This window comes from Cygnus atratus, chromosome 17 (assembly GCF_013377495.2).
Source record: "Cygnus atratus isolate AKBS03 ecotype Queensland, Australia chromosome 17, CAtr_DNAZoo_HiC_assembly, whole genome shotgun sequence".
In the NCBI taxonomy this organism is placed as follows: Eukaryota; Metazoa; Chordata; class Aves; order Anseriformes; family Anatidae; genus Cygnus; species Cygnus atratus.
The window spans coordinates 12,521,293-12,546,373 of NC_066378.1; the positions used below are offsets into that span (position 1 = coordinate 12,521,293).

The 25,081-nt window shown below is 53.8% G+C and overlaps 2 protein-coding genes across 16 annotated transcripts; one reads left to right on the forward strand and one right to left on the reverse strand.

Moving 5' to 3' along the window:
• The first annotated feature begins 418 nt into the window (after positions 1–418).
• On the forward strand, positions 419–8,264 carry P2RX4 (purinergic receptor P2X 4). Of its 3 annotated transcripts, none has more exons than XM_035564974.1 (12): positions 419–642; positions 2,164–2,311; positions 3,305–3,376; positions 3,472–3,544; positions 4,020–4,116; positions 4,323–4,403; positions 4,510–4,651; positions 4,979–5,115; positions 6,460–6,553; positions 6,641–6,706; positions 6,794–6,889; positions 7,604–8,264. In XM_035564974.1, the coding sequence occupies exons 1-12, from the start codon at positions 512–514 to the stop codon at positions 7,634–7,636; spliced, it is 1,170 nt and encodes a 389-aa protein (XP_035420867.1). In that variant the 5' UTR covers positions 419–511; the 3' UTR covers positions 7,637–8,264. The 3 variants fall into 3 exon arrangements, with proteins under 3 accessions (XP_035420867.1, XP_035420866.1, XP_050570184.1); XM_050714227.1 differs by having other exon boundaries at positions 424–642; positions 4,320–4,403; XM_035564973.2 differs by having other exon boundaries at positions 422–642; positions 6,460–6,706.
• Positions 8,265–8,557: 293 nt separating this feature from the next.
• On the reverse strand, positions 8,558–23,934 carry CAMKK2 (calcium/calmodulin dependent protein kinase kinase 2). Of its 13 annotated transcripts, none has more exons than XM_050714224.1 (18): positions 23,720–23,917; positions 19,905–20,012; positions 18,998–19,464; positions 18,212–18,259; positions 17,800–17,853; positions 17,613–17,664; positions 17,378–17,511; positions 16,668–16,704; positions 16,447–16,468; positions 16,263–16,351; positions 15,960–16,159; positions 15,821–15,874; positions 15,461–15,534; positions 15,109–15,196; positions 14,770–14,865; positions 14,228–14,356; positions 12,593–12,693; positions 8,558–11,857 (listed from the first exon to the last, which is right to left on the reverse strand). In XM_050714224.1, the coding sequence occupies exons 3-18, from the start codon at positions 19,406–19,408 to the stop codon at positions 11,785–11,787; spliced, it is 1,662 nt and encodes a 553-aa protein (XP_050570181.1). In that variant the 5' UTR covers positions 19,409–19,464; positions 19,905–20,012; positions 23,720–23,917; the 3' UTR covers positions 8,558–11,784. The 13 variants fall into 13 exon arrangements, with proteins under 13 accessions (XP_050570181.1, XP_035420857.1, XP_035420853.1 ...); XM_035564964.2 differs by having other exon boundaries at positions 8,558–11,860; positions 19,905–20,018; positions 23,739–23,859; XM_035564960.2 differs by having other exon boundaries at positions 8,558–11,860; positions 19,905–20,018; positions 23,724–23,859.
• Positions 23,935–25,081: the final 1,147 nt, after the last annotated feature.

Here is a 25,081-nt window from a genome sequence, read left to right on the forward strand (position 1 = left end):
TAATTCTTTGTCTGCTACTTTTTCCCCATAACCTTGCTAACAACGAGGAGTGTGGAAAAACAAACAAACCAACAAAAAAAAAAACCTAACAGCAGGTCCCACCAGTGGTGACCAGAAGTGCCCGGTTCCTTCTTTTAATGCTGGATTTTTAGGCCCCAGGCCATCCCACTGCCCTGCCGGGGTAGCTGAGGGAAGGCTGGGGGCTGAGCCTTGCCCCGGCTCATCCCGGGGCGCCCCACAGGGCTCAGGGCCGCGGGGAACCCCCTTTGCCCTGCCGAAAACAGCCCGGGGAGAGGCCGCAGGGGCGGCTGGCAGGCAGCCTCCGGCAGGCGGGCGGGCAACGAGCTGGGAAAGCTCCGGGAGCCGCTCCGAGCCCCGGGGGCTGCGGCGGCGCTCTCCGGGCTGCTCGGGGCGCTGTGGCTCCGCGGTACCGCGGCGGCGGCCGCTGCCCGGCGTGTGGGGCCGGAGGGCGGCGGGCAGCCCAGCCCGCCCGTCCTTCCCTGCCGCCGCCATGGTGTCGTGCGGGGCCGTGCAGAGTTTTCTCTTCGAGTACGACACCCCCCGCATCGTCCTGATCCGCAGCCGCAAAGTGGGGCTCATCAACCGCGGGGTGCAGCTCGCCATACTCGCTTACGTGATCGGGTGAGCGGGGGGGGGGGGGTTGGCGTTGGGGGGCGGCTGCTGTGAGGGAGGAGGGCGGGCGGCTCCTCATAGGAGCGCCGAGGGGCTGAGGGGGCAGGAGGGGCCGGCCTGGGGCTGCCCCAAAGGCGGAGGCTCCCCGCGGTTGAGGGGACGAGCCGGCGGCTGCCCGAGCCCCCGGTTCTGTCAGGGAGGCGCTGGGGGGCGGGAAGCGACCCCCCGGGGCGCTGAGGGGAGGCCGAAGCCCTGGGTGCTGGGGAGGGCTGGGGTCGTTCCTGAGGAGAGGGAGCCTGTGAGGCGTTTTGGGGGAAGAAATGCGGGGTGAGCTCCAGGAATAGGTCAGACGTGTGCCTGTTGGTGACGGTAAGTGGGTCTCTGCTGCTTCAAATCATTTATCAGAAGGACGTAAATGGCATAGAAAGTTTGGAGAGGGGTTGGTGGCTTTCCTTCCCACCTGTCACCAGGTCACAGATGGCGTTTTATAACATATAAAAGCTCTTACGAGACAAAGAGCGTTGTGTTGTGAGGAAAGACCTGACAACCAGGTGGTGGACAGCCTGCCATAAGAGAGACTGGGGAGGCAGCCAGTCGATGTTTTACTGACAGGAGTTACTCCCGCAGTGTGGCCCCATCCCTAGGAGCAGGGAAAAACCGGGGCAGCCCTTCATGCTCACGGGAGCAAAGGTTGTGTTTTGTGTGCCTGCAACATCCCTTTTGTTTAATGGTTTCTCAGTTTGAATTGCTCCAGTCTGAGAATATATGAAATATATGTGTAAGCTGTAAAAGTTAACCTAATTTGCAGTTGTCCTGAAATGCTTTTTGAGAAGATGGATCTTTCACTGGCAGCAAAGGATGTGAGTGTGTAGCTTTTACAGTAAGTGCCAGTGGAAACCTGAAAACTGTAATTATTTAAGGCACGTAGTTGGGAAAAGTCACTAACTGGTCATCCTGAGAGTTGCTTCCTCGCATCCTTGCTCCTCTCCTCTCACTAGCAGGGGGATTCTGCAGTGCACTCTCTGGCTCTTTCTCATTCCTTCACACAGCTGGTGAAAGGAAATTTCATCCTGTTCTCGTTTAATACCTAAATAAAAGGCCAAAAATAGATGGTGTGGACCAGAACCGAAGGGCCTGACCCACCACCTCCTAGACAGCAGTAAGGACCATCCTGACTGCACCGAGTTGAAGTGACATTTGCTTGGCGATTGTAGTGGAGATCATGCCAGAGCCCTGTGATGTTTCCCCTCTTGTGAACTGATCTTCACCTGTGGGAGTGGGAGGATGTACATACAATTATGCAGTAATGAGACACTGCCAAACCACCTAAAAAAAATCAGAAGGGAGATTGCTGATCCTGTGACTTTATAGCAAAACATTCTGAAACTATATGGACCTGCCTTTTCAGGTTACACATGAAAAAAGGTGAAATTCCCACTGCCTGTGCTAATTTCTGATGTTTAGCTGTTTTTTTGTTGTGTGGTATGTGGTTTGATTTTTTATTTTTTTCTTGCAATCCCTATCTTGCAGCTGGGTCTTTGTGTGGGAGAAGGGCTACCAGGAAACAGATTCTGTGGTCAGTTCTGTAACCACAAAGGTGAAAGGAGTAACGCTGACAAACACATCCTCCTTGGGAGCCAGAATCTGGGATGTAGCTGACTATGTCATCCCTCCTCAGGTATGAATCACTTTCACATGCAGAGGGTGGGTTTTCTAAGAAACAGCTGCTGCTCTGCCAAAAATCCACTGAGGTCTGGAGCAGCTTTTGCTTCAGCATGGCCTTTATACAAGAGAACATAGCAAATAAAGCAGATTAGGAATCTTGTTTCAAGAAAAGTGTGTATGTGTGTGTGTATATGCATACGAGGGAGAATTTTGCAGACTTCAGGAAAGAGTTGTGGCAATAACCACATCCTCCCTCTTACTCTCAAAGGCAAACAATTCAAAGATAATTTGTTGGCAGAAGCCCCAGGAATAGCCTGCCACTCATCTGATCCGGAACTGAACAGGAGGTATTGCTGTAGTTACTGATTGACGGTGTGTCTGCAGGAATTTGCGCTGCGTGGGCAGTACGTGGCCTTCAGGGTTGGCAGACATGGCCAAGCTGCTAGTTGTGGGTCACTCTGTCTGCGTCAGTTGTGGTGCAGAAAAAAAGTGAGAGTATTCAGCCAGTTTTTGGCTGAGCGATCATATTTGCATATTAATGGAGCAGGAGCAAACAATAGATCGCAACGCATGTAGATCTGAAAGTAATGGAAGTGGTGTTCACTGCAGAAACAAACCAAGACTGGTAAAATATTCGGTAGTTACATTGAAAAAAAAAAGGAGAGCTGCGATCTAACTTGCAGCTGGATTTTTATTTCTGCTCATGCCTTATAACTCCCGGAATAGCTCTGTGATCTGTTTTCATATTGTAAAGGAGGGGCCAAGTGGGAGGACAGAAAGGGTTGCTAGTCCCACATTCCTTCCTCTGCCCAAAGGCAGAGGCATCAGGCGATACTCGTGGGATCCTGCTCCTTTATTGCTATACCTGCACTGTCCAAAGCAAGCCCCCTCTGCGGGACCATCTCAGCTCTGTCAGTAAAGACATTTTGACATTTGGGGCAGTGCCTTGGTTATGCTTTGCATAGTATTGTCGCTCTTAAATTTCCTTCTTGCTTTGCATGCTCAGGAGGAGAACAGCGTGTTTGTCATGACCAATGTGATATTCACACTAAACCAGACCCAGGGCCAATGTCCAGAGGTAGGTACAGGATCTGCTTTAATCCTACGTGGTGTGGTCAGGAGTGTGGGGAGGGAGGGTTTGTGGAGTTTTGTTTAATTGTTGTTCCTGTCCAGCTTCCAGATGATAAAACAGAGTGCGGCAAGAACAACAGCTGTGTTCCAGGATATGTCAGCACCCACAGCAATGGTAGGAAACTTGCTGCAAGGGCACGTTCATTCTCTGTTGTAATATCACTGCGCTGTGCCCACTCTCCTGTGAAGGAAGCAGCATTCCACTTGAGTCTCCTTGTTCTCATTCTTTCCTACCTAAGAGAACTGAAAAGGAAGCTCACATTTTTCTTCCAGGGAAGAGCAGATGGGCTTAACTGCGTTGGGTGGATGCTGGCTGGGTGTATGCTTTGAGTTAGTAAACAGTGTGAGGTCTTTTTCAAGACCTTGGGTCTGTGAAGCAGTTTCACATACATAGATGAGGATTTGACTCGGAAAATGCTTCTTTCTCTGAAATTGTGCTAGAAGTTGCAATGGAAGATAACGAGGGATTAGACAGCGGCACTTCCCTTCTGAGCAGACTGCTTTCACCTTACAGAGTGAGGAGACATCGCAGGGCAAATACTGCCCCTTTACTTTTCCTTGGGAGTGTCTCCATTCACATGTCTTTCCAGGCATCCAAACCGGGAAATGTGTAAATTACAACGACAGCATCAAGACCTGTGAAGTCTTTGCATGGTGCCCCGTGGAGGATGACTATCACATACCCAAGTGAGAGCTCTGTCTTCTTACTCTGCGTTGGCCCTCCTGAGAGGAGGCCAGCAGTACACAGCTGGTTTCTGCCACAACCAGTGGTTTTTCCTTATGTGTTACTGTTGGGAAAAGCTAAAGAGGTTATCATCAAAGTGACAAAGTGACAGAGACCTTGTTTGTGAAAATATAAATGAAACTTACTTGCTTTTTCTATTGTTTCGGAGGCCGGCCTTCCTGCAAGGAGCTGAGAACTTCACCATTCTGGTGAAGAACAATATTTGGTATCCCAAATTCAACTTCACCAAGTAAGTAGTGTGTGAGGCATTGCGCTGCCTGGCCTCCTGGACAGTAGAGGGGAGCTGGAGAAGCGGAAGAAGATGCAACAGATCTTCTCTCTCTGTTCCCTTATAGACGAAATATCCTCCCCACTATCAACTCCACTTACCTCAAGAACTGCATCTATGACTCCCAGACAGATCCCTTCTGCCCTATCTTTCGTCTAGGGAAAATAGTTGAAGCTGCAGGGCAGAACTTCCAGGAGATGGCTGTGGAGGTATTTGGCAGACCTTTCTCTTGGGTGTGTAGGATAGGAGCAGTAAGTAATCGTCCCCCCGTGCTTGGTGGCATGAGCCATGGGACATGGATTAGCTGCAAAACGGAGAGCTGCCCTGGCCAGAGGGAGTGGAGTCAACTCTACTTAGCAATATTTGGCCTTGGCTGCCTTGGGTGGGAATATGTGCAAGGTTCTTCTGTAGCAGTGGAAAGGACTGACTGGGACTGCGACCTGGGCCAGTAATCGGGGTCCTGGTCAGCCCAGAGCCCTGTGCAAGGCTGCCCAGGCTCTTGGACTGCTCACCAGCTCCTCTCCTCCGCTCTGCAGGGTGGAGTCATGGGGCTGCAGATCAAATGGGACTGCAACCTTGACAGAGCTGCTTCCCACTGCGTGCCGAAATATTCCTTCCGGCGCCTTGACAACAAGGACACTGCCCACACCGTCTCGCCCGGGTACAACTTCAGGTAATGTGGCGATGGAAGGGACCCTGCTGTCCTTGTGGCTCTGTCTGCCATCGGCACAGTGTTGCAGGCTGCCTGTACTCCCCCGGCAGTTGCAGGTAGTCCTTGGACTTTCTCTGATGCTGTAAAACTTATTTGGAGGTTTTCTCTGATGCTGTGAAATGCAGGGGGCAGGGAGCACTGGGGTGGGAGGCTGAAGGGCCTCCTTCACTGTACAAGGCGAGGGAAAAACTAACCTCTAGAAGGTGTCTCTGTCAGTCAAAGACCAGATCCGCACCAGGAGCATCCTTCTGGTGTATACCACCTCATACACGTGCTGGTCAGTATGGGTAGGTTCAGTACCACCAGTAAAACAGTTTGAGTGCAAAGCTGGGCAGCTGATTGCATCCAGGCTCAGAGCTATGATGTGGATTGGTCACCTTGCCAAGATCCCTGCAACTGTCCTGCTCACGAGGAAACAGCTCAGGGCTTGGCTTGGTTCTGGTGTCACCAGCTCTCAGTTAGCAGAGGGGATCGCGTTTGGTAGAACTCGTGTGAATTCGCTGCCAGCCAGGGCCATGATTTCAGGTCTGCAGTCCCTCACTCAAACAGGAGCCGAGGAGGATTGCTTCATGGTGTGGTGGGAGGCTGCTGCCGTGCAGACAGAGCACGTCTGTGTTTGGGAGGTGCCAGGCCTGCAGGTATTGGGGTGTCAGACAGGCTGGAGGATATTGCGGCCCATCTAGTGCAGGCTCTGAGATGCTCTTGCTAATTGCAGACCATGGTGCCTCCCCTTACCAATCCTTCCTGTTCTCTTGTACCCTCTTCTGTGCTTCCTCCTGGCTTAGTGAACCATGTGACGGAGTAAGTCTAATCTCACTTATTTGTTCATATTCCTTTTCCGTGTCATTTGCGGGCGAGTCACGTTGTGCGGGACAAGGAACCGCCTCTGTGTGCCAAGCTGAGCTGTGCTGTGCTGTGCTGCCTCCCTCGCTGCCTGCTCCCGGCCCTGCCCTCTTGTGGCTGCTGTGCTCCTGTGGCCTCCTGCTTGCCTGTGTCGTGAGGGGCTGATTCTCAAGCATGGCTGAATTTCTCCCCATCTGTCCTTCCACTCACCTAACTTCCTCCCTTCCCTATGCTTTAGAAGTCTCCTGACAGGGCTGCTGCTAACTTCAGTCTTAAACTTGCCTCTTCTTGGCTTTTCTCCTGTATGTGCTTGCTTGCATGTAAACTCATCCGTGGAAGTACAAATGTTTAGCCCATCCTTTTGGGATGGGGAACACACGTGGATGCTGCATGAAAATCACATAAGGAACCTCGGCCTTTCCAGCTAAGCTCTGACCTACCTTTTTTTTTTTTTTTTTCCAGGTTTGCAAAATACTACAAGGATGGTAGTGGCATTGAATCACGGACACTTGTCAAAGCCTATGGAATCCGCTTTGATATCATAGTGTTTGGAAAGGTAGGGCAACTTCATTCCTGGAGGTTGTGGGGTGAGGGCGTTCAGGGAGGCAGAAAAAACATACTCAGCCTTGTGACTGTCTTCCAGGCAGGAAAATTTGATGTAATTCCTACAATGATTAACATTGGCTCTGGCTTAGCGCTGTTTGGTGTGGTAAGTGACACTGCACTAGGACTGAATTTTGGGTTAAGGGCTCAGTTCTGAGGATCGTTGCCTTAAAATTCTTCCAATCTCCACTAGGCAACAGTGCTATGCGACCTTGTTGTCCTGAACTGCATGAAGAAGAAATACTACTATCGGGAGAAGAAATACAAATATGTGGAGGATTATGAAATGGTAAGCATCAATGAAGGCAGGGCGAGATGCTTCCGCCTCTGATTCCGAAGGCGTTCTGAAACAGGATGTACAAAGTCCACATCAAACACAGGCTTTGTACCACAGCTGTGAGGAAACTTTGTCTTCCTCAGAGCAGCTCGTTTTTACTTCAGAGCTGTTGTGAGGAGAAGCACTAGAAAAAAATAGTGTAGTGTTCCCTGGGCGACCACTCTCAGAGAGGGAAGTGTATGTTCACGAACTTGTGCTCCCACTGCATCTCTCTTCTGGGTTGCCATCCTTGGCAGTTGCCTCCCGCAAGCTGCAGCCAGGAGTTCTGCTGCTATCAACTCCCCCCAAAGCCTTTGGAGGCTCCTGCTGCTGCAAGCAAATGCATCCCCTGGGCAGGTGTTTTCTGAGACCAGAATGCTGATGGCCAGTTCCGCCCCCCCCCTTCAGGAGCTAAAGGATCCATCTGGCCAGTAGGACTTAGCCCTTCTCTTGCCTCCGGTGGGGTTGCTTGGCTGGTGCTGAGGGCAGAGCTGTGCTCTGCAGCCCTGTGCTTGGTGGGCAGTGCAGAAAAAGGAGGATTTCTGAGTCAAAAGACCTGCTGCCACTGGCACTGTAAAGTCTGAGTCCAGTAGCAGAGAGTAGATCGCCTCTGCAGAGAGGGTTTTGTGTGAGAGGAAGCGGAAGAATAGTTTTCTGGCAGATAAATGTAATCTCTGATCGTTGCAGGGAGACAGCGAGACATACGGAACCAACTCCTGATCTCCTGCTGCTGCAGCACCAGCTGCTGCTGTGAACTGATGCTGTGAATGTTTCCCTGACCCTGCTGTGAGACCCGCCCTCTCTTCCTCGGAAGGAAGGAGGGAACAAACCTAAGAAAGGGATGTTCTTCACTACTCGCCACCTTTTGCTAGCCGGAACCAACCCCCAGAGGGGAGAACTGGATCTGTCTGTTCTTCCCAGGTTAACGGCACTAAGCACGTACAGAGCCTTGTGGTTTTGTGCCAGACCTCTGCACCAGGCGAGCCTGGGATAACGTCATTGTCATTTCAACAGTCCTCCTTTCTCTGAGCTCAGTGGTAGCAGAGAGCAGCAAAGGCTCTTCCTTACAGCAACTGTGGCTCCTGTCATGTGTTGCCTAACATTAGGAGAGCAGTTACCTGATCACTTTTCCTTGCCATGAGGGATTGTGATGTTTAGGTGAGACTACTTTCTATTTAATTGTCTCTAAGCTCCAGTGGCCACAAACTGAGATAAAGCGGTGCCTGATTCCATTGTGCTACGGTACGTGGCTTCCTGGTTACAGGATTTATTTTCTGTTTTATCTCTTTTATGCCACTATGCTAAAATTTGCTTTCTTTTTTTAATAAAATATTAGCTTCTATCATCACTCTTGGAGTCCTGCAAGCTGGGTTTTGTTTTGTTTCGTTTCATTCTTGATTTGCCTGCTGCTGCTCTGAGTACCAAGCTGAGAATAACAACTCAAATGGTGTCTTTCCAAGAGTCAGCTCTCCAGTCTGGGCACACGAATAGCCCTCACATAATTCGCATTGAGATCCACCCTGACCTCCTCCTTGCCTAAAATCCCCAGTAACGGTACAGCACCAGACTTCAGTAACATAGGAAGGAGCTTTTTCAACCAGCAAAATCTCATAGTTTGATAAAGACCAGTCAAACAGGATAATGGTTCCCCTTAATCAACTAATTCAGGGTGTGGTTGCATGTCATTTATTTCAACTTGTACAGAGAAGCTTGAACAGCTGTGTGGAAAAACACTTAGTTGTTTTCTTCTTAGGTAATATAATTTAAAAGTGGTAAATACACAGTATTTAAACTTGATACACCTGATAAAGTTAAATGCATAATAAAGGGGTAAGAATGAAACACAAGCCTTGGTCATTAAACAAACAGTATAAAAATTTGCCAATATTCAGGACTCTAGAAAAGAAACAGATCAGTTGCCTGATCGGTGGGAGGGGACCACCAAGAAAACTACTCAGCACGAGAGGCCTGGTTTCCCCATAGCACTTTCCTGTGTGCTTTCAGAGCCCCAAAGTACCCAGCATTAACCCCACAGTCAGCACTGGGCTCGCTTGAAAGGAGGGGAATTGGGGAAATCAAGCTGTAGCCCAGTTCCAAGGCACAAGCAAAATGTTTACTTCACTATAAGAAAAAAAGCGAGCTTTATTACTAAGGAACAGCAGACGGCGAACTGGGCAGATTGAAACATACAGTACAGCTTCTCTAACAGGTCATGCATTGAGATACATCTTCCTCACACACCCAAGCTTTACGCTTTCAACAGAACGAATCAACAAGAAAATCTACATCGAGTTTCTTTTGGAAACGTGCATTTGGCTGCAGCCTTACCAGAGCTGGCACTAAGAGACAAGCCTTCTGCAGAGCACCTTCGGGAAGTGCTGAGCCTTAGGATCCGTACGAACCAAGCCCACACTGGCCGTAAGACACCGATCTATGCTAGCATCTGAGTCCCAGTAACTGTGACTGGGCATCAAGGAACTGGTGGAGGTTGTTCTGTTCAGAAGCTGCATTGCACCTGGCAATCCTGTTTGGTAAATTTAAACTGTCTTGCTAGGTACCTGCCAAATCACCAGCTGGAGATGCTCAGCATGGAGCATCGCTACAGCTCACTCACCTCTAACAAAAACACACCACACACGTCACTACACACTAGCTACAAGTAATCAGATCCCCTTTTTTTTTTTCCTTTTTTTTTTTTCCCCTCAGAATAAGTCCATTTACAAGGTTATAGAACCAAGCTGCCCACTCCCAATCATCGTTTCCACAATGAACAAATCCTGTTCAGAGACAGGGGAGGAGGCAGCTGGAGTAGTGCTGGCAACCAAGTTACCTGTTTGGTTTTCCCATAGCTGAAGCTGCAGGGCTTTGGCATAGCCTTGGACGAAAAATGGGAGGAAAACATGGCCCTGAATTCCACCGTACCGCTCCCAAATCACAAACCAGAGGCACTGGTTTTGGAGAGGCCAGCAGCACAATCTTTCGGTAATGAATTGCGACCTAAGGGGAGCATCGCTTCAGGTGATCAAAAGACATACAGGGCAGTTTGTGTAGGCACCTCTGCACTCACTAACACCACCCGACTTCAACAAGGACCGGTCAGAGCCAGGACTTACTGGGCCAGGTCCGACCGCAGCCAAGAGCCTCAGCGCTCTGCTGCCAGCGGCGCCCAAGGTGACGGAAGACAAGGGAACAGTCACGTCCTAAAAGCCTACAACAGGGCAGCTGTGGCCGGGTCAGCGGGCAGCCATCCCACCACCCCTAACACTTCGGTTTCCTAAAGCACCCTCAGGGCAAAGAGTTCAGCCTAACTGTCCCTCGCATGCTCGGGATGTTTGGATCCTCCTCTCCCAGCAGAACCACATCAGTCGCGAGGCTGAGACAAGAAGTCCGACCTTCTCCTCCCGGCCCCACGCTCCAGCCACAGGACAGCTGTACTTACCCGGACCCCTTCGCTCAGCCAAACCCTGATCTCCGCCAGCTCACCTACACGCTGCCGCTCTCCAGCTTTGTCTGAGCACAGAGATCTTGTGAACGTGAGTCCAGAAGCCAGAGTCTCTCCCACTACTTTTTTTTTTTTTTTCTCAACAAGCACCACAAAATGATCAGAGAAATCTGACTGCAGGTGAAGGAGCTCTTCATAAGAAACAATCCATGAATTAGGTATACACTTAAATTACTAACAAGCCTCTGATCCACAGGCATTCACAAATTACTGGTAACGAACTTGCAAAAAGTACACAGCATTGGCCCCAAAATCCAAATGAAGAGTTTGGAAAACAAAGGTTTCTTTGAAAATTACTAGCTAATCTAAGTATTTCGTTAAGATCTTAAAGTCTAAGCAAGCCCTAAATCTATACTTAAAAAATAGCGTTAAGTTGTATTATTTTTAATTGTAGTAAACCATGTAATGTACATGGAAGTGAAGGATTTTACCCTGAATTTTATATTTACTAGTATAGCTATCTAGATCAAGTAAAAGATTTAGAAACAGACTTGTTAGTGCTTCCTCTGCTGTTCAAAACATTCAGCTAAACACCACCTTTCACTCTTATGTCTGCAGCAAAAATAGTTCAGACTGAACTTAAGCCCTTAAGTACCTTTTCCTTTCATACACTGAGTGTTGAACTTACCCATTGGCAGTCCCACCAACACCAAGACCTCAGGAGAGGCAGCGTCCTCAAACGCTGCAATTAGCCTCACTTTCTGAATGTCCTGAAGATGCCGTTTAATACAACTCGGCTCACAAAGGTAGGCATTCTTAAAAAAAAGCTGAAAAGGTGGGTTTTGCTTTGTTCCCATGCAGTTAAAAAGGTGTCAATTAAAACCAGAACAGAACGACGAGAAATAGATGCAACATTTCTGGCAGGTCATGAACCCTCAAAGTGCATGAGTGTAGTTTTATATCGCGCATGCCGCTCTGCAAAAGCTTCACACTTCTGCACGTGCGCACGAGATGGGCATACAACACCCCTGGGACGTTGGCGATAGTGCCTGGAATTTTTTTTGGCAGGCAAAAGAAGTTCCAAACACCTTTCTTGTTTGACTGCCATTTTTTTTTTTTTTTTCTTCAATGCGCTGTTGCTGCTCAACATCATCGCTCACCTCTCCGGGATCTGCCAGCACCCTTTTTTTCCCCCCACGAGAAGTCTGCGGTCCAAGCAATCAGAGATGTTCAATGGTTATGACGGATACGGTAGTCGGATGTCTTACAACATGCTGCTATGTAAGCTCTACACCCAGCGTTACACCGAAATAGCGCCGCGTCATGCTGCGTTTGGTGTGGGCTCTGTTAATGTCGCTCATCCTCAGCCGCACGCTTTAGAACATGCCCCAGACCGAGTTGCTCAACAGAACCGTAAAGCGGCCGTTCACGAAAGGACTTCCTCCTCTCCCACGTTAGGCAAGTCGTTGCATTTCAGGTTATCTTCACTGCCTTGCTTCCTGCTTTAAAAGGACGGCAAGCAGTTTAAGCCTCCTCCACTGCAATTTGCTTGGGGCAGGGTGAGGACAGAGGGAGGAGAAAGCTGCGTCTGCTCCCACCGCGTTGTTTCGTGGGTGTCTGGAGAAGGACTGGGCAGGCACCGGAACCAGGCTGGAGCTCCCAGTGCTCCTGGCAGTCCCCCTCCCTTGGGACCGCAGGGATAAGTGGCACCGTGGGCAGGTGGGGGAACCCAGAAATATCCCGACCCCGCTCCAGAGGGGTAAAAAAATAATACGCTGCTCTTCAGCCTGCCTGTTCCAGTGCAGAGGAAGAAAACGTGGCTGAGAAAAGAGGCAAACTGAGCCTTGTCTCAGATTTTGGGAGTTGTGGGCAGTGTCTGAGGGCAGCAGGGGTCACCTGGGCTGAGTACAATCACCTCTGGGCAGGACAAGTTTCCAGAGGAGCCACCTAACCTCTGCTGAACATCTGGGACAAAGCAGAAGGTGACTCCTGCAACTGCACCGTCCCCACCACAGAGCCTTCAGGACCCTGAGCACGTTCCCCCCACCCCAGCTTCCCGGTCACAGGCTGGAAGCACCAGAAAAAGAAGCTTTGCAGCCCACATGAAGGTCAAGGATCCACGATATCACAAAACCCAGCTTCCCCCAGACCCCACAGAGGAGCTGTGGTCAGACAGAGCATGTGTTAACGTCCTGGCCAGGGCGCAGGGCAGGCCGCGGACATCCCACACTTACGGCAGCAGGTTTCCAGGGGCGGACAATGAGCGCTCCTCCCGCCGGCTGCCCTCAAACGGGTTCCCAAAGGATCGCTTCCGGATCATCGTTTTAACCAAGATCTGCAAGACCAGGTTGGGGTTGGTCAGGGTGTTACTGCTTTTGCTTTCATTCAAGAGCAGCAGGAGCACCCAACCCTTGTGCCCAACAAAGGAAACTACTGAAAACAAGATTCAATTTCTTTAAAAAAATAAAATAAATAAATACACATTTACAAGTCTCCCACTGCTTAACACAGACGCTGTATCCTCGTCTGAAAGCCATGGCACGACAGATGAGGGCACAGATGACAGCCACGCTTGGAGTGAGGCTGGGCAGGAGAGCAAAACCAAGCGTGGGATCCTTTCCTCCCCCAGGGAAGCAGGTTTCAACAATTCCTCCATCCTGTAACTACAAATCCCCGTTTGCCCATGGTTACCTGGCTGAAAAATTCATTTCCTCATCCCTTGATAGGGAGAGGGGAAGGAATGAACCAGTGCAGTTTTCCCTCGGCACCTGGGAACCCCCAGCTGAACTTTTATTGCTTCTCTTCCCTCTCTGGGTTCTCTATCTCCTCAGCACTGTGCAGTGGGAGCCCTCACGCATGTGAAATGCCCGTGCCAGCTGGGTCCCGCGGGGAAGGCGTTTATTTTATTCAAGAGCTGAAGCCACGTGCAGCTGGCACTCGAGCGTGACGCCCGCAGTTGGATGCATGGAGATCAGGGGTTGGAGGGTAATTTTGAGGAACAAATGCAAATGGGAAAATTCAAATCTACCTGCAGGCGGTGCGTTATTTAAAAAGGTTCCCAGTAACACACTCCCCTGATTTGCCCTGAGCTGGGCTGAACCCACCTAGGTTCTCAAAGGGGGCAGCAGTGCTGGGCAGCCTGCCCCTGCAGCCAGCGCCCATCACAGAGGTCACCCCAAACTGGACAAACGGGGAAAACCAACCCTCATCTGCTGTGATCGCTTTAGAGCGAGAGCTGGTTTTTAGTCTTGTGTGGAGCAAGGTGCAGTGCACGTTAAAGTATCTGGGGCTGAAGGACACACGCTGGGAGAGAGCTCTGGAAACGGAACCAGATGTGGGCACAGCCCCGAAATGGAAAAGGGGGGTTCAAAAGGGCTCCGTTCCTCCTCGAGGGAGCCCTGTACTTCGAGAAGTCACAGCCTGTGAAGGTGTCTGAAGGCAGACACCGCCACAATGGAGGGCTGCAAAAGCTCATTCACTATTTCTCCTAGAATAAGGGCTAGCAGGCACCCAAGGAGACCACGAGGTTCAAAACCCAATAGGATTCCTTCTCCATGCTGTGGTCTCACTGTGGCACTGCCACTGCTGGGTGCTGCAGAGAATAAAACCCCTGAGCACGAGCAGAGATCGAATTCACCGGGAATGGCTGCAGGCAGGGGCTGCCAATGCCAAGGCCCAGCTAAAACCTGTCAGGGGGAGCAGCAGCGCCGGGGACAGAGCAGGTCCCCCATTCCTAGTCCTCATGCCTGCCCGAAACCTGGCCAGACCCAGTCCTAGAGCCCAGGCTCTTTCGCCTGGTTTTTGCTCTTATCCCATGCTTTTGCCCATCGGGCCTGCGTGCCTGCAGGCCACGCCTCGCTCGCACTCACCACGGTGGCCAGGCTGGGGATGTGCTTGACCGAATTCTCCACCTCCTCCTCCGTCACCTCCACCAGGGTGCAGTTCTCGTCCTCGGTGGGCAGCAGCTCCGCTCCGTTCTTGGTGACCCAAGGGTGCAACTTCAATTAATAACACAGCCTGTCAGGGACGATTGCCTCTTTTTCGTAACTCCAACCACACAGGCCTGGCAAACGCATCTCCTCGCCCAAGCTACGGCGCCTGTACCCTTCTGAAATGCGAGGGAGCACGGGAGAAATGTGGCATCCCACCTCGGCACCGTGCAGCGCCACAACACCGTGTCCCCATGGGTTTTACAGAAGACCTATCGCCACTCTTATCTTACAGAGGGGATTTCCTCCGGACCGCACGCAGGAACAGCCGTGATAGGGAGCCCCATCGAGCCTCGGGCTCGGACCGGAATTAATCCAGGCAGAAACCCCTTTTTCTCCTTGCCCGCACAGCTGGCGTCCCGGGCAGCCGCTGGAGGAGCACGGACCGGTTCGGCAAATCCCCCGCAATCCTTTCCCCCTACCTTCGTCTCCATTTTCTCAGCTTCTCGCCCCTTCCAGGTTCCCGCAGGGGCGAAGGACCAGAAATCTCCTGCCAAAGGCTGTTGCAAGGTACTTGCCTGGTAGCAGAGGAAATACCAGGCTCAGGGGATTTCCGTTGCCTGCAACTTCTGGAGGCACCAAAGGTCCCAAAGCTGAGCGGGCCCCGGAGCAGGGGAAGGAGCTGGGACTTACCTGCCCGGGGGCCCTGGACACACGGGGAGAACCTAGCCTGGCGCGAGCAAACTGAGCCCGAAAAAGCCGAGCGAGGAGAGCCCCACGAAAGTGAAGCCATGGCCACCACCAGGTTTTTGGGTCAGTACCTTAATTTCAGGGACCGAAATCCTCGATTCGGGATTTTTATCCAGCATACGTGTAATCAGATCCTTCAAGAAATCTGTAACTTCTGGCCTTGGGAGAGGAGAGGGGAGAGATGAGACGGGGACACAGCCCCAGGCATGGAGCTGCTGTCCTCCCCAGACAACCAAAATATCCCTGTTTTGGGCAATGTAGAGCATGGTCCCACATGCACAGAGCTGGGAGAGCCCAAAAAATAGAATCTGCCCAGGATAACAGCACAGACATGCTTTAAAATAAGGGCTGAGGGTTTAGGGGTTGTGTTTGTTGGGAGCGGGTTGTGGGTTGTTGTTTTTTTTTTTTTTTTTGAGGACTTACTGGTCTGGGAACTCCAACGTTTGGGTCTTGATTTTATTGTGTAAACTCAGGATCCTTTCATCCATAAAAGGACACTGCCGCAAAGAAAAGAGCAGTGAGGAAAGGAACAGCCTCTGAGCAGGAGCAGGGCGGCACGGTGAGCGATGGGGGCTCGTGGGGTTCCAGGGAGAACAGGGAGACGCTTGTAGGGAAATACTGAAAGGCTTCTTATTATAGCAATGTCTTATTTGAAAAGCCATGAAAATAACATTTGACTAAAAATGGCCAAATTTCTACAACCACTCCTGTCTCCAAAATTCCGCCAGGCACTGGCTGGATGCAGGCACCAAAACAAAAAGGAATACTGCAAAATAGCATTACCTGCCCAAACACGAAGCAGTACAGCGTGATTCCCATGGCCCAGACGTCCAAAGCCTGCGGAGAGAAGAAAGCATCCTTAGACCTGCAACAGCATGTGCAAGGAGGGTTATTAAGGAAAAAAAAAATCGCTAATAAATACCTTTCCAGAGAAGATTTTCCTGGTTTCTGAGAGCGTCTCTGGGGCCATGAAGGCGGGGGTGCCCACCGTGTTGGTTAGGAGGGCGTCAGCTCCCTTGAACTCGTTGCTGACGCCGAAGTCGGCGATCTTGACGTGCCCGTCCTCCCCCACGAGGAGGTTGGAAGGTTTGATGTCCCGGTGGATTATCTTCTGATAGTGCACTGCGATCGAACGGAAACGACGGATACAGCAGAGGAAGGCAGAAGCCAACCCCCCGGAGGTAGTAACAATGAAAATGAGGAACTGCGTGCTGTCTGCACTCACAGTATTCAATGCCCTTGATCAGGTCCTGGAAGTAGAACCGAGCCTGGTCCTCGCTGAGAGGTTTCAGGGTGGGGATTTCCATCACGGGGCTGCACAGGCAACAGAGGATGGAGCTGGCTCCCGGCCGGAGGTGCCGGAAGTGGCCCCATGTTAACGTGTCAGGGGGCAAATCAGGAAAACTCACCCTTGCTTCACCAGTTCAAACACTGAAACAGAGAAAGGAACAGTGATTATTGATGAACTACAGGTGTGAGCTCCTGCAAGCATGGTCCCAGCACAAAAGCAATTATTTTAATGGTGAATTTATGAAAAATGCCCCTCTGCAGAGAAAAATGTCTCTCTGCAGAGACCCAGCCCCATAAGCAGACACCCTGAGATGTGGGGGGATGGACTGTGGGCACTTACCCATGTACAGGTGGTCCTCGCTGGGGTCATCCAGCACCTGCCAAAATAAGCAGAAAAGAAATTAGACAATGAAAAAAAAAAAATCAAGAAACTGCCTTGCAAGTGAAATGTTGCAATTTATTTATTTTGCATCAGCCACTTCAGTTTTGCACTGAGCCCCCCTAGGAGCTCAGGGCAGGCAAGGAGGGGGGTGCTGGCAGGCTGTGAGCTCCCACCCACCCTCGGGTCCTGCTCATGACATTTTAATTTAAAAACACGTGGGTTCGGTCTGCTAATCTCGGAGCTTCAACCCACAAGGTGGGGGAAGAATAAGAGAAAAGATGTAGTTGGAAATAAATATTTAAAACACGCAGGAAGCATCATCTGACTCATAAGTCAAATGAATTCCAGCCTGCCCATCCTTAATTCCCATTTTTTGTTTCCTCTGGACCGCTTCACGCAGGCAGTGGGTGGTGGGCAGTGCGACTGCAGAGCCCACGGACACGCCGCTTCCTCCCCAAAACTGATCCGCATCCTCAAAGGAAGCAAATTATTTCTGCACTTCTCCTTCTGTGCAGGAAAGAAAATTATTTGGCGGGGGAAGGAGGGAAGAAAAGACCTTTCATAACAGGGAAAACATGAATCTGCAACAGGCGAGAGGTGCCATGGCAATCCCAGCCCCTCCACAGTTTCTCCATCCATGCTGTGTCCCTGTGGCCCGCCCTGCTCACCTCCACCAGCTTCACCACGTTGGGGTGGTCCAGCTTCTTCAGGATGGCGATTTCCTGGTAGACCTGCTCAATGGGCCCCTTGGGCTGCACGCAGCCCTCCGAGGCGCCTTTGGCCCCGCGGGGCGGCGGGCGGCCTGTGGGGAAAGGCAAAAATGGGGTGAGAATGGCTCCAAGTCCCCCATGTCCCCAAGGTGCCACCTGCCCTGGAGCTGTCACACCGCCAGGTGCCACTTACGGGGGAAGCCCGCCTGCCTCATCAGCTTCTTTTTGGAGAGAACCTTCATTGCCTGCAAGAAGGGAGAAGCGGTGGGATTTGGGGCACATTGAGCATGGGTCAGTGGAGGGGACCTGTCCCGTCCCTGTCCCCGTCACCATCCTTGTCCCTGTCCCCGCAGCGTGCTCCAGGAACGTGTGCCACTCACATAGTAGGTGTTATCGTCCTCGTTGTAGGCCAGCTTCACCACGCCGTAGGAGCCCTAGAGAGGGGCACAGCCATGCGTGACCCATCCAAAAAAACAAAAACCAGCACCAAGCCAGGCTCCTCTGCAAACCCCAGGCAATGCCGGGGGTCAGCGAGGAGCACAGAATTCCCAGGAGGACACAGAAAGGCTCAGATACCCCATTTTATTCGAAAGGGGACAAATAATGATCACTAAAATAAATAAATCCATGGGCACAACACCAAAAGACCAGCACTGCAGCATGGAGCCAGGGAAGCTGCCACGGAGAAGGGCTAAACTCAACGATCGATGTCACCGGCTTGAAAGCAAGAGCAAAACCAACGCGTTCCCACCCCAAACTCCCACCCCATCCCCAAAGCCAGAGAATATTCACCTTCCCGATCTCATCCTTCAGCTTGTACTGGTTGAGCTGGACGCAGTCCTGCGGGGAGAGAGGGTGAATCCACCAGGAGCCGAGGTGCGCAGCCGCTGCCCTCCACGCCCGGGCTGGCAGCTCCAGGACGGAGCCGGAGAGCTCGGGTTCATCGGCAATAACGCCACGCGCCCGCTTGTTTAGAGACAGCTAATTACTAACGTCCACTGCCGGGCAGGCGGCGTTGTCCGCTCATGCGAAACCAGAGCACGAGGGGCAGCTGCAACGATTGGCAGCCCCGGGGCTTTAACGCTTGCCCGGCACCAAATATTTTTATTTCGACAGCCGAAGCGCTGCCCTGCGGGCATTTGCTGCCCGTTTGCTGTTGGTGCTGAGAAGGCCGGGGCAGGCAGTACAATTTTTCTCTCCGAGCCTCACTGAGGTCTGTCTTTTTTAAGGGGAAAACCTAAAATCGCTAATTCCTGAATGGAGCTAAAGAGTGAATCTGCGGGCATCCGGGCACAGATTAAGCAGGGCCAGGCTCTGATTTCTGGCTGCTCCGCACCCCTCCACCAACCAACTCTCCCAAAACACAGCCTGGCGAGCTGGCAGCACCAGGAATCACAGCCAACCCGTTCTCCCCGCTGCATTAACCCGGGGAGCCATGCTGCCCCCCAGCCCGGGGCTGTCCCCACGGCCAGGGATGGACCAGGACCCCAACACCCTCCCACCACGTGCCTGCAGACTTCATCCCAAAAATACAAGGGAGGGAAGCAGGAGGCGGGGGCAGGAGGCCCGCGGCCTCACCTGCAGTCCCGTGATGGAGACTCGGTTGGACTCCACCGTCGGCCTCCGCGGCAGGCGCGGGGACGAGTGCGGGGACGTCACCGGCGAGTAGGGCAGGGACGGGTAGATAAAGCGCTCGCTGGCGCCGTCGCTGCTGCCGGGCGAGTGCGCGGTGTGCGAGCGCTCCTGCAGGGACAGCTTTCGGCCGGAGAGGTTCAGCTTCGCCCTCGGCTCCCGGCCATCCTCCCCGGCGGCCGCGCTCATCTCCTCCTCGCTCGCCATCCCCGTCGCCTCGCACTCGGTCACCACGATGAGCGACTCCATGGCGCGGCGGCGGGCGCTCAGCGGTGGCCCGGCTGCTTGGCTGCGCCCTCCGTCACGGTGCAGGGGCCGGGGGGCCGCGGGTGAGCTGCTGGGGACGCACGAGGGCATGGCGAGGCCGCCGGCCTCATCCCGGCTGCCGGCGGTGCTCCGACGGGGACGTGCACCTGCGAGCACAGCATTGCACAAGGGCTGCATCAGGGCTTGGCGTGGGTCCTGCACCTGTCCTGCTCTCCCAGGAGGTTTTGGGCCTTTCCCTCGCCTACCGGGGGGATCCCGCGTGGGGCAGGTCCCTGAAGGGCTTTTGCACCTAACAAATCAGTTAATGTTCAGTGAAATATCAAGTGGAAGAAACCGGGTGGCACCAGGCAGGGTTCTTCCCCCTTTATCGGCCACCACTTATGCTCTGCTCACCTCCTTTAAGCACCCCCAGGGCACAGCATCACCATGGGAACTCAGCGACCAGGCCCCCAAAGCGGTATTTTACACGGGCAGGATCAGGCCCTGCACTAAGCACACACTGTTCCTGGCTTTCCTTCTCAAATCCCCAGACCTCTGCCAAACTGCCCCCGAACGAAGCTGCTCCCGGGGGCGCGCAGCCACTCACCAAGCGTGGGGTGCGGGATCAGCCCCGAGGCTCAACACCTCCGCCCACCGCGCCGCATCCACACGGCTTCTCCTCCTCCCTGCTTCCTCCTTGGCAAGAACGGGACTTCTGCACCTTGGAAGAAATGAGAAAGCGATTCTGTTAGCAGCACATCGTGGGGCCAGCAGCCGCACACGGCCAAGCCACCACCCGTCCCTCCTGCGCCGCGCTGTCATTTCTAATTTCTACATTGCCATGTCACCATGAGCTGCAAATGGATAAAACCACCCCGGAACAGTGCCCAGGACCAGGCTTCACTGGGTTTTCCGCCCGGTTCCTGCACCTCGGCAGGGCTGCAAGTTAAAATTAGCTCCACTCGGCCGTGCTGAAGTTTCCAGGCTGCACCCGGCGCACGAGCACTCTGGAGCGATTACAGGGCAAGTACCAAACTCAAGCGGTGCCCCCCTCCTCCAGGCTTTCCGAAGGCCAAATTGCCACTTCCAGCCCTGATCTGTAAACCTGAGTTATTTCACCTGGCGCTGAAGCGCGAGCGCAGCCGTGCCGGCACAGCGCAGCTCGCCGCTCCGGAGAAGCGCGAGCGATGCGACAGCTATAAATAAGCTGTCGAACGGCAACAAGGACAAACTATTTCAGAAACGCCGCTCAATCCGCTCCTGGCCGGGGCTTCGCTATTCAAGAAAGCCGGGATCCGCGGGCACTGCCAGCGAAACCACGGCTGCGGAACTCCCCCGGTGCCGCTGGCAGCACATCCCAGCACCAAGACGTATGAAGCCATTAGGACCACGGCAGCACGTTTAAAAGCACGCTCAAAAATACAGGAAAATAATTAGGAACACCCCTCCCTCCCCCCTGATTTTGCCCCAAATCGGCCCCGACGGACCCGGCGGCAGTTTCCATCTGCCCGCATCGCTTCGGGAAGCGCGCCAGGCAGCGTATATAAATAGCCGTCCCACCGAGCGGGGACGGAGCCCAAACGCCATGCCCTGCACCCTGGCTGAGCGCCGCGGCCGCCCGGGCAAAACGCACCAAAAAAGGCAGCGCCGCGGGGGGCCACGGCCAAGTGCCACCCCCGGGGGATCGCCGGTCCCGGGGGGAGACACGGCCGTCCCCATCTCCTCCCGACAGCCACGCGAGAGCCGTGCCGCCGGACCCCGGCAAAGTGGAGGTGTGAAATAACGCTCGGAAGCGAGCGCGCCCTGGACCACGGAGTTAATTGGCTTGAGCTGGATAAACAAATCAAGGCTGATTAATTCAAGCAGGCATCCCAGGGCTCTGGGAAGAGGCTAAAAGTCACCCCAGCACCATCCTCACAACTCCTACAGTGGAGAATAAGTTTTCTTGTGTTTTTTTCTCCTCTGTCTGTATGGAAAAGGGTGGGTGCAGAATCTGGCCTTTCAGAGGACGCTGGGATGCCATTCCCAAGCAAAACCCAAAAGTGAGACCCAGCTACTGAAGGGATGGGGAATAACCTCTAAGGATAACGCAGCCAGATCGCCTTAATAAGCATTTAGGGATGCTGAGGAGGAGGAAGAGGAGGAGGAGGAAGACAGCCGTATAACCAGCTAGAGGAAAACCAAAATCAACTGTGGGGGAATTAAGCCAAAGGGAGGAAATACAGCCTGGGGGCTCTACCCACCCACCCCCATCGTTGCGCGGGGAAAAGCGGCGCGTTCTGGTGTGAAATCCAGCAGATCCTTACGTAAAAGCAAAAAGCACATGCCTCGAAATCCTCAGGAACTGTAGCAGCCTGGTGTATAGGAATGATTTATCGGCCCAGCGTTTGGCTGCGAGCCACGTATAACCCATAGCGGCTGCAGCAGGATTATCGAAGCAATCAGTCTCGCATCTAATTCACCAAGGAGAGGGGCATTAAAGGGAAAGAAGGCCGGGAAGCCCGGGCACCATCCCTCCCTCTCGCGCCACGGCCACGTGGCTTGGTGGAAACAAATGGGGACAAAAGTGGTCCCTGCAAGGGTGAAGCCACCAACACAGCCCACGTGGCCACCGAGCCACCGAGGTGACCCAGCGGGGTCCCCATGTGGTCCCCACACTGACAGATGCCAGAGCACTCAGAAACCAACGCCTCGCTCAGGCTGGAAGCAGAGGCAACACCTCCGGGGGTCATTTCTGTCGACATCGTGCCCCTAACCCTAATCCAAGCCGGCCAGGAGCCCCTCAGCGGCGTGGGGACACGGCACAGCCACCCGCAGGTGGGACTGGGTGCTGCCTGAGCCCTGGGGACACCCACAGACCCTGAACCACCGGGGCGAGGGATGCTCTGAGCCCCTCGCAGCTCTATTTTCACCCTCGCAGTGGAGGCAAGCGATGGCCACTGCCACCACCTCCATCCATCCCGCTGGGGGGGGGGGGGGGGGGGGGGGGGGGAAATCAGCTCATGCGCTGCCCCAAAAAATGACCCAAAAATTACTAATTTCAGCACAGACCTAAACCAAGGCCGGTTTTCGCTGCAGAGCCTCCCCCCGCATGTCCCCCCCTGCTCCCACAGCTCTAAGGCTGGAAGTTGCCTGAGGCAGCTCCGGCCGGGCAGAGTCCGGTCTCCGTTTTGCTTTCCATGGTCCCAGCAAGCGGTGGAAGCGCCGGTGCCAGGAGCAGTGTCATCGGCAGCTACGGGGCATCGAGCAGTGCTTCCCTTCCTACGGGCGAGCTCAGACCTTGCCAGAAATCTATTAGTCACCGTAGTATACAAAGACCATATGCATCCCCGCCTGACTTTTAATGGAAAAAATCTCTCAGCGGCTTCTTCAGAAGTCGGAGGACACCCGAAATAACGAGGTACTGGAAAGAGGCACCCAGCCCCCACCGAGGCCGGGTGTCCCCAGGCTTCTCATCGCCCCGGCCTGGGATGGGATGGGACGGGACGAGCTGGGGAGGAAACCACCAAGGCTGGCCGGGAGCACCGTGGGGGCAGAAAACCCAGTGGCAGGTTCCAACTGGAAGAAAAGAGCATCTTTAACGAGATTTTTTTTTAACGGCGATGATACCGCCTAACGTTGCTTCAGTGGGACACAATGAGCATCCGAAAATGAGAGTGCAAGTGTCGGACCTGGCATCAAGATGGGCTCAGAGCCCCTTGCCCTACAGCCCCGCACGCTGCCAACACCAATTAAAGACATTGGGGCCGAGCTGGACACAAAACCTCCCCCAAATTACCTCCCCGGCCTCATAAAGGCCGCCTGCCCCCGGTCCATCCGATGCCAGCACTCCCTGGAGCAGGCTCCGTCCTTCTGCCCTGACCCAAGCCCTGCGCCCACCCCAAGGGCTCATGGCGGGGGGCCAGGAGGGGCTGGGACCCCCAGCCCTGGGGGGTGCAGAGCCGCAGGGCTCCCTTGGGGGTGGCAGCGCCCACGCTGCGAGCGGGACGGGCACTTGGTCCCAAAGGTGAAGCAAGCCTCGCCGCTCTCTGCATGATCCCTACAGGCTCAAGGGAAGCCCAGGGTAACGCCAAACGCCCCCGGACCCCCCCCCACAGTGGCTCCCCTCTGCCCCTAGCCTCCAGCCCCAGCTCCGACCCCCCCCCCCCTCCCGGGATGCCACCGGCTGCCACCGGGACCCCCGCACGCCCCGGGGCCCCGCAGCCCGGGATGGGGCAGTGCCAACACCGATCCTTCCCCCCCGCCCCCCCCCCAAAAAATATTAAATAATAATAGTAAAATAAAATAAATAAAATAACGGCGGAGCCGCGCGCAGGCCGGATCTGCTACCGGGGCGTCCCCACCGGGGGGGGCCCCGCTCCGGGCTCGGCTTTGTCTCGGCTTCAGCCGCAACCCCCCCGCCCCCGCCCCGCCCGCAGGCACCGACCTGACCGGGCCGTACCGAGCCGAGCCGAGCCGGGCCGGGCCGTGGGGAAGGGCGCGGCCCCCGGGGCCGGAGCGGGGCCGCCCGGCGCCGCCTTTGCTTTCGGTTCCGTTCCGGCGGCGAGAGAAGGCGGGAGGGAGGGAGGGAGGCAGCCGGGCACGGAGGCTGGGATGGAGGCTGGAGGCTGGCAGGGAGGCGGGGGGGAGGCCCCGCTCCGCCCCGGGGAAGGGGAGGTTTCCCCCTCCCGCCCCCCCCCACCATGGGCAGCCGCAGGCTGCCCGCCCCCCCACCGCCAGCAGCCGGGCCCTGGGGGCACGGGGTGGGGGTGGGGGGAGTATTTTTATTTTATTTTATTTTTTATTGGGGGGGGGGGGGGGGGGGAGGTCCCCAGCTCGGCCTCCCCTGTCCCCATGTGGGGGTTGCAGACGGGGCTCAGCCCGAGGGGCCCCAGCATCCCTCAGGGAGCCCGGGACACTTTTTCACGTTAATAAATACGGCTAAATTAATAATAATAATTATTATTATTATCCTCCTGCCTCACCTGGCAGGGCTCCAGCAGAGGCAGCTTTGGTCCCAAAGTTGCTTTCTCATCGCTACCAGCCCCACGGCTTAACAGAGCGCTTCCTGGCACGGTACCTGTCCGCCTCGGAGGTTTTGTACACGGATGAGGTTCAGCTTTTGTACAGCAGTGGGGTGAAAGGATTCAGCGGGAGAACAGACCAGTGCTCAGGGTTCACCCAGCACGCGTGTTTGCACTCACACCGGTGCAACCCCACCTGCCCGTGAAATCCCATATGGCACCCGAATTGTTTTCTCCCCAAACAAGGATCTAAGTGCTTACAGTCAATGGCAATGGATCAGATACTGGGTTAGTTGCAGTCCTCGTTCATCCACAGATAAAACCGGCGCAGGTAAGTTACAGCCAGCACCTAAGGAAGGACACACACAGTAAACGTAGTTCAGCTGAGCTAAGGCTCTTGTTTGCACATTTTACTTTTCTGAGCCACTCTTTGCACAAAGACGCGCCTAACGCGACAGTGCCGGGACTTTGTACCATTAAACCCTTCCAACTGAACCCTGTTTTCCCCTTCTGCCAGCACCATCCATGTCTACAGACTAACACAGACTGTAGACAGGTTAAACACAAGGAAAGAAAAGCATTTTACATGAGACTCCCCATTCTGTACCGCTTAAACTGAGCACAAAGAAGCCTCACCTACACTTTTCACTAGTTTTGTACCCCAGTGTTCATAAAAACAGCACTCATTCCGAAAACGTCACTGAGATATTTCATCATGACAGTGGTGCTCCCCTCAGCACGTTTGGAATGCAGCCAAGAGTTTTTCCTTTCTTTCCCTCAT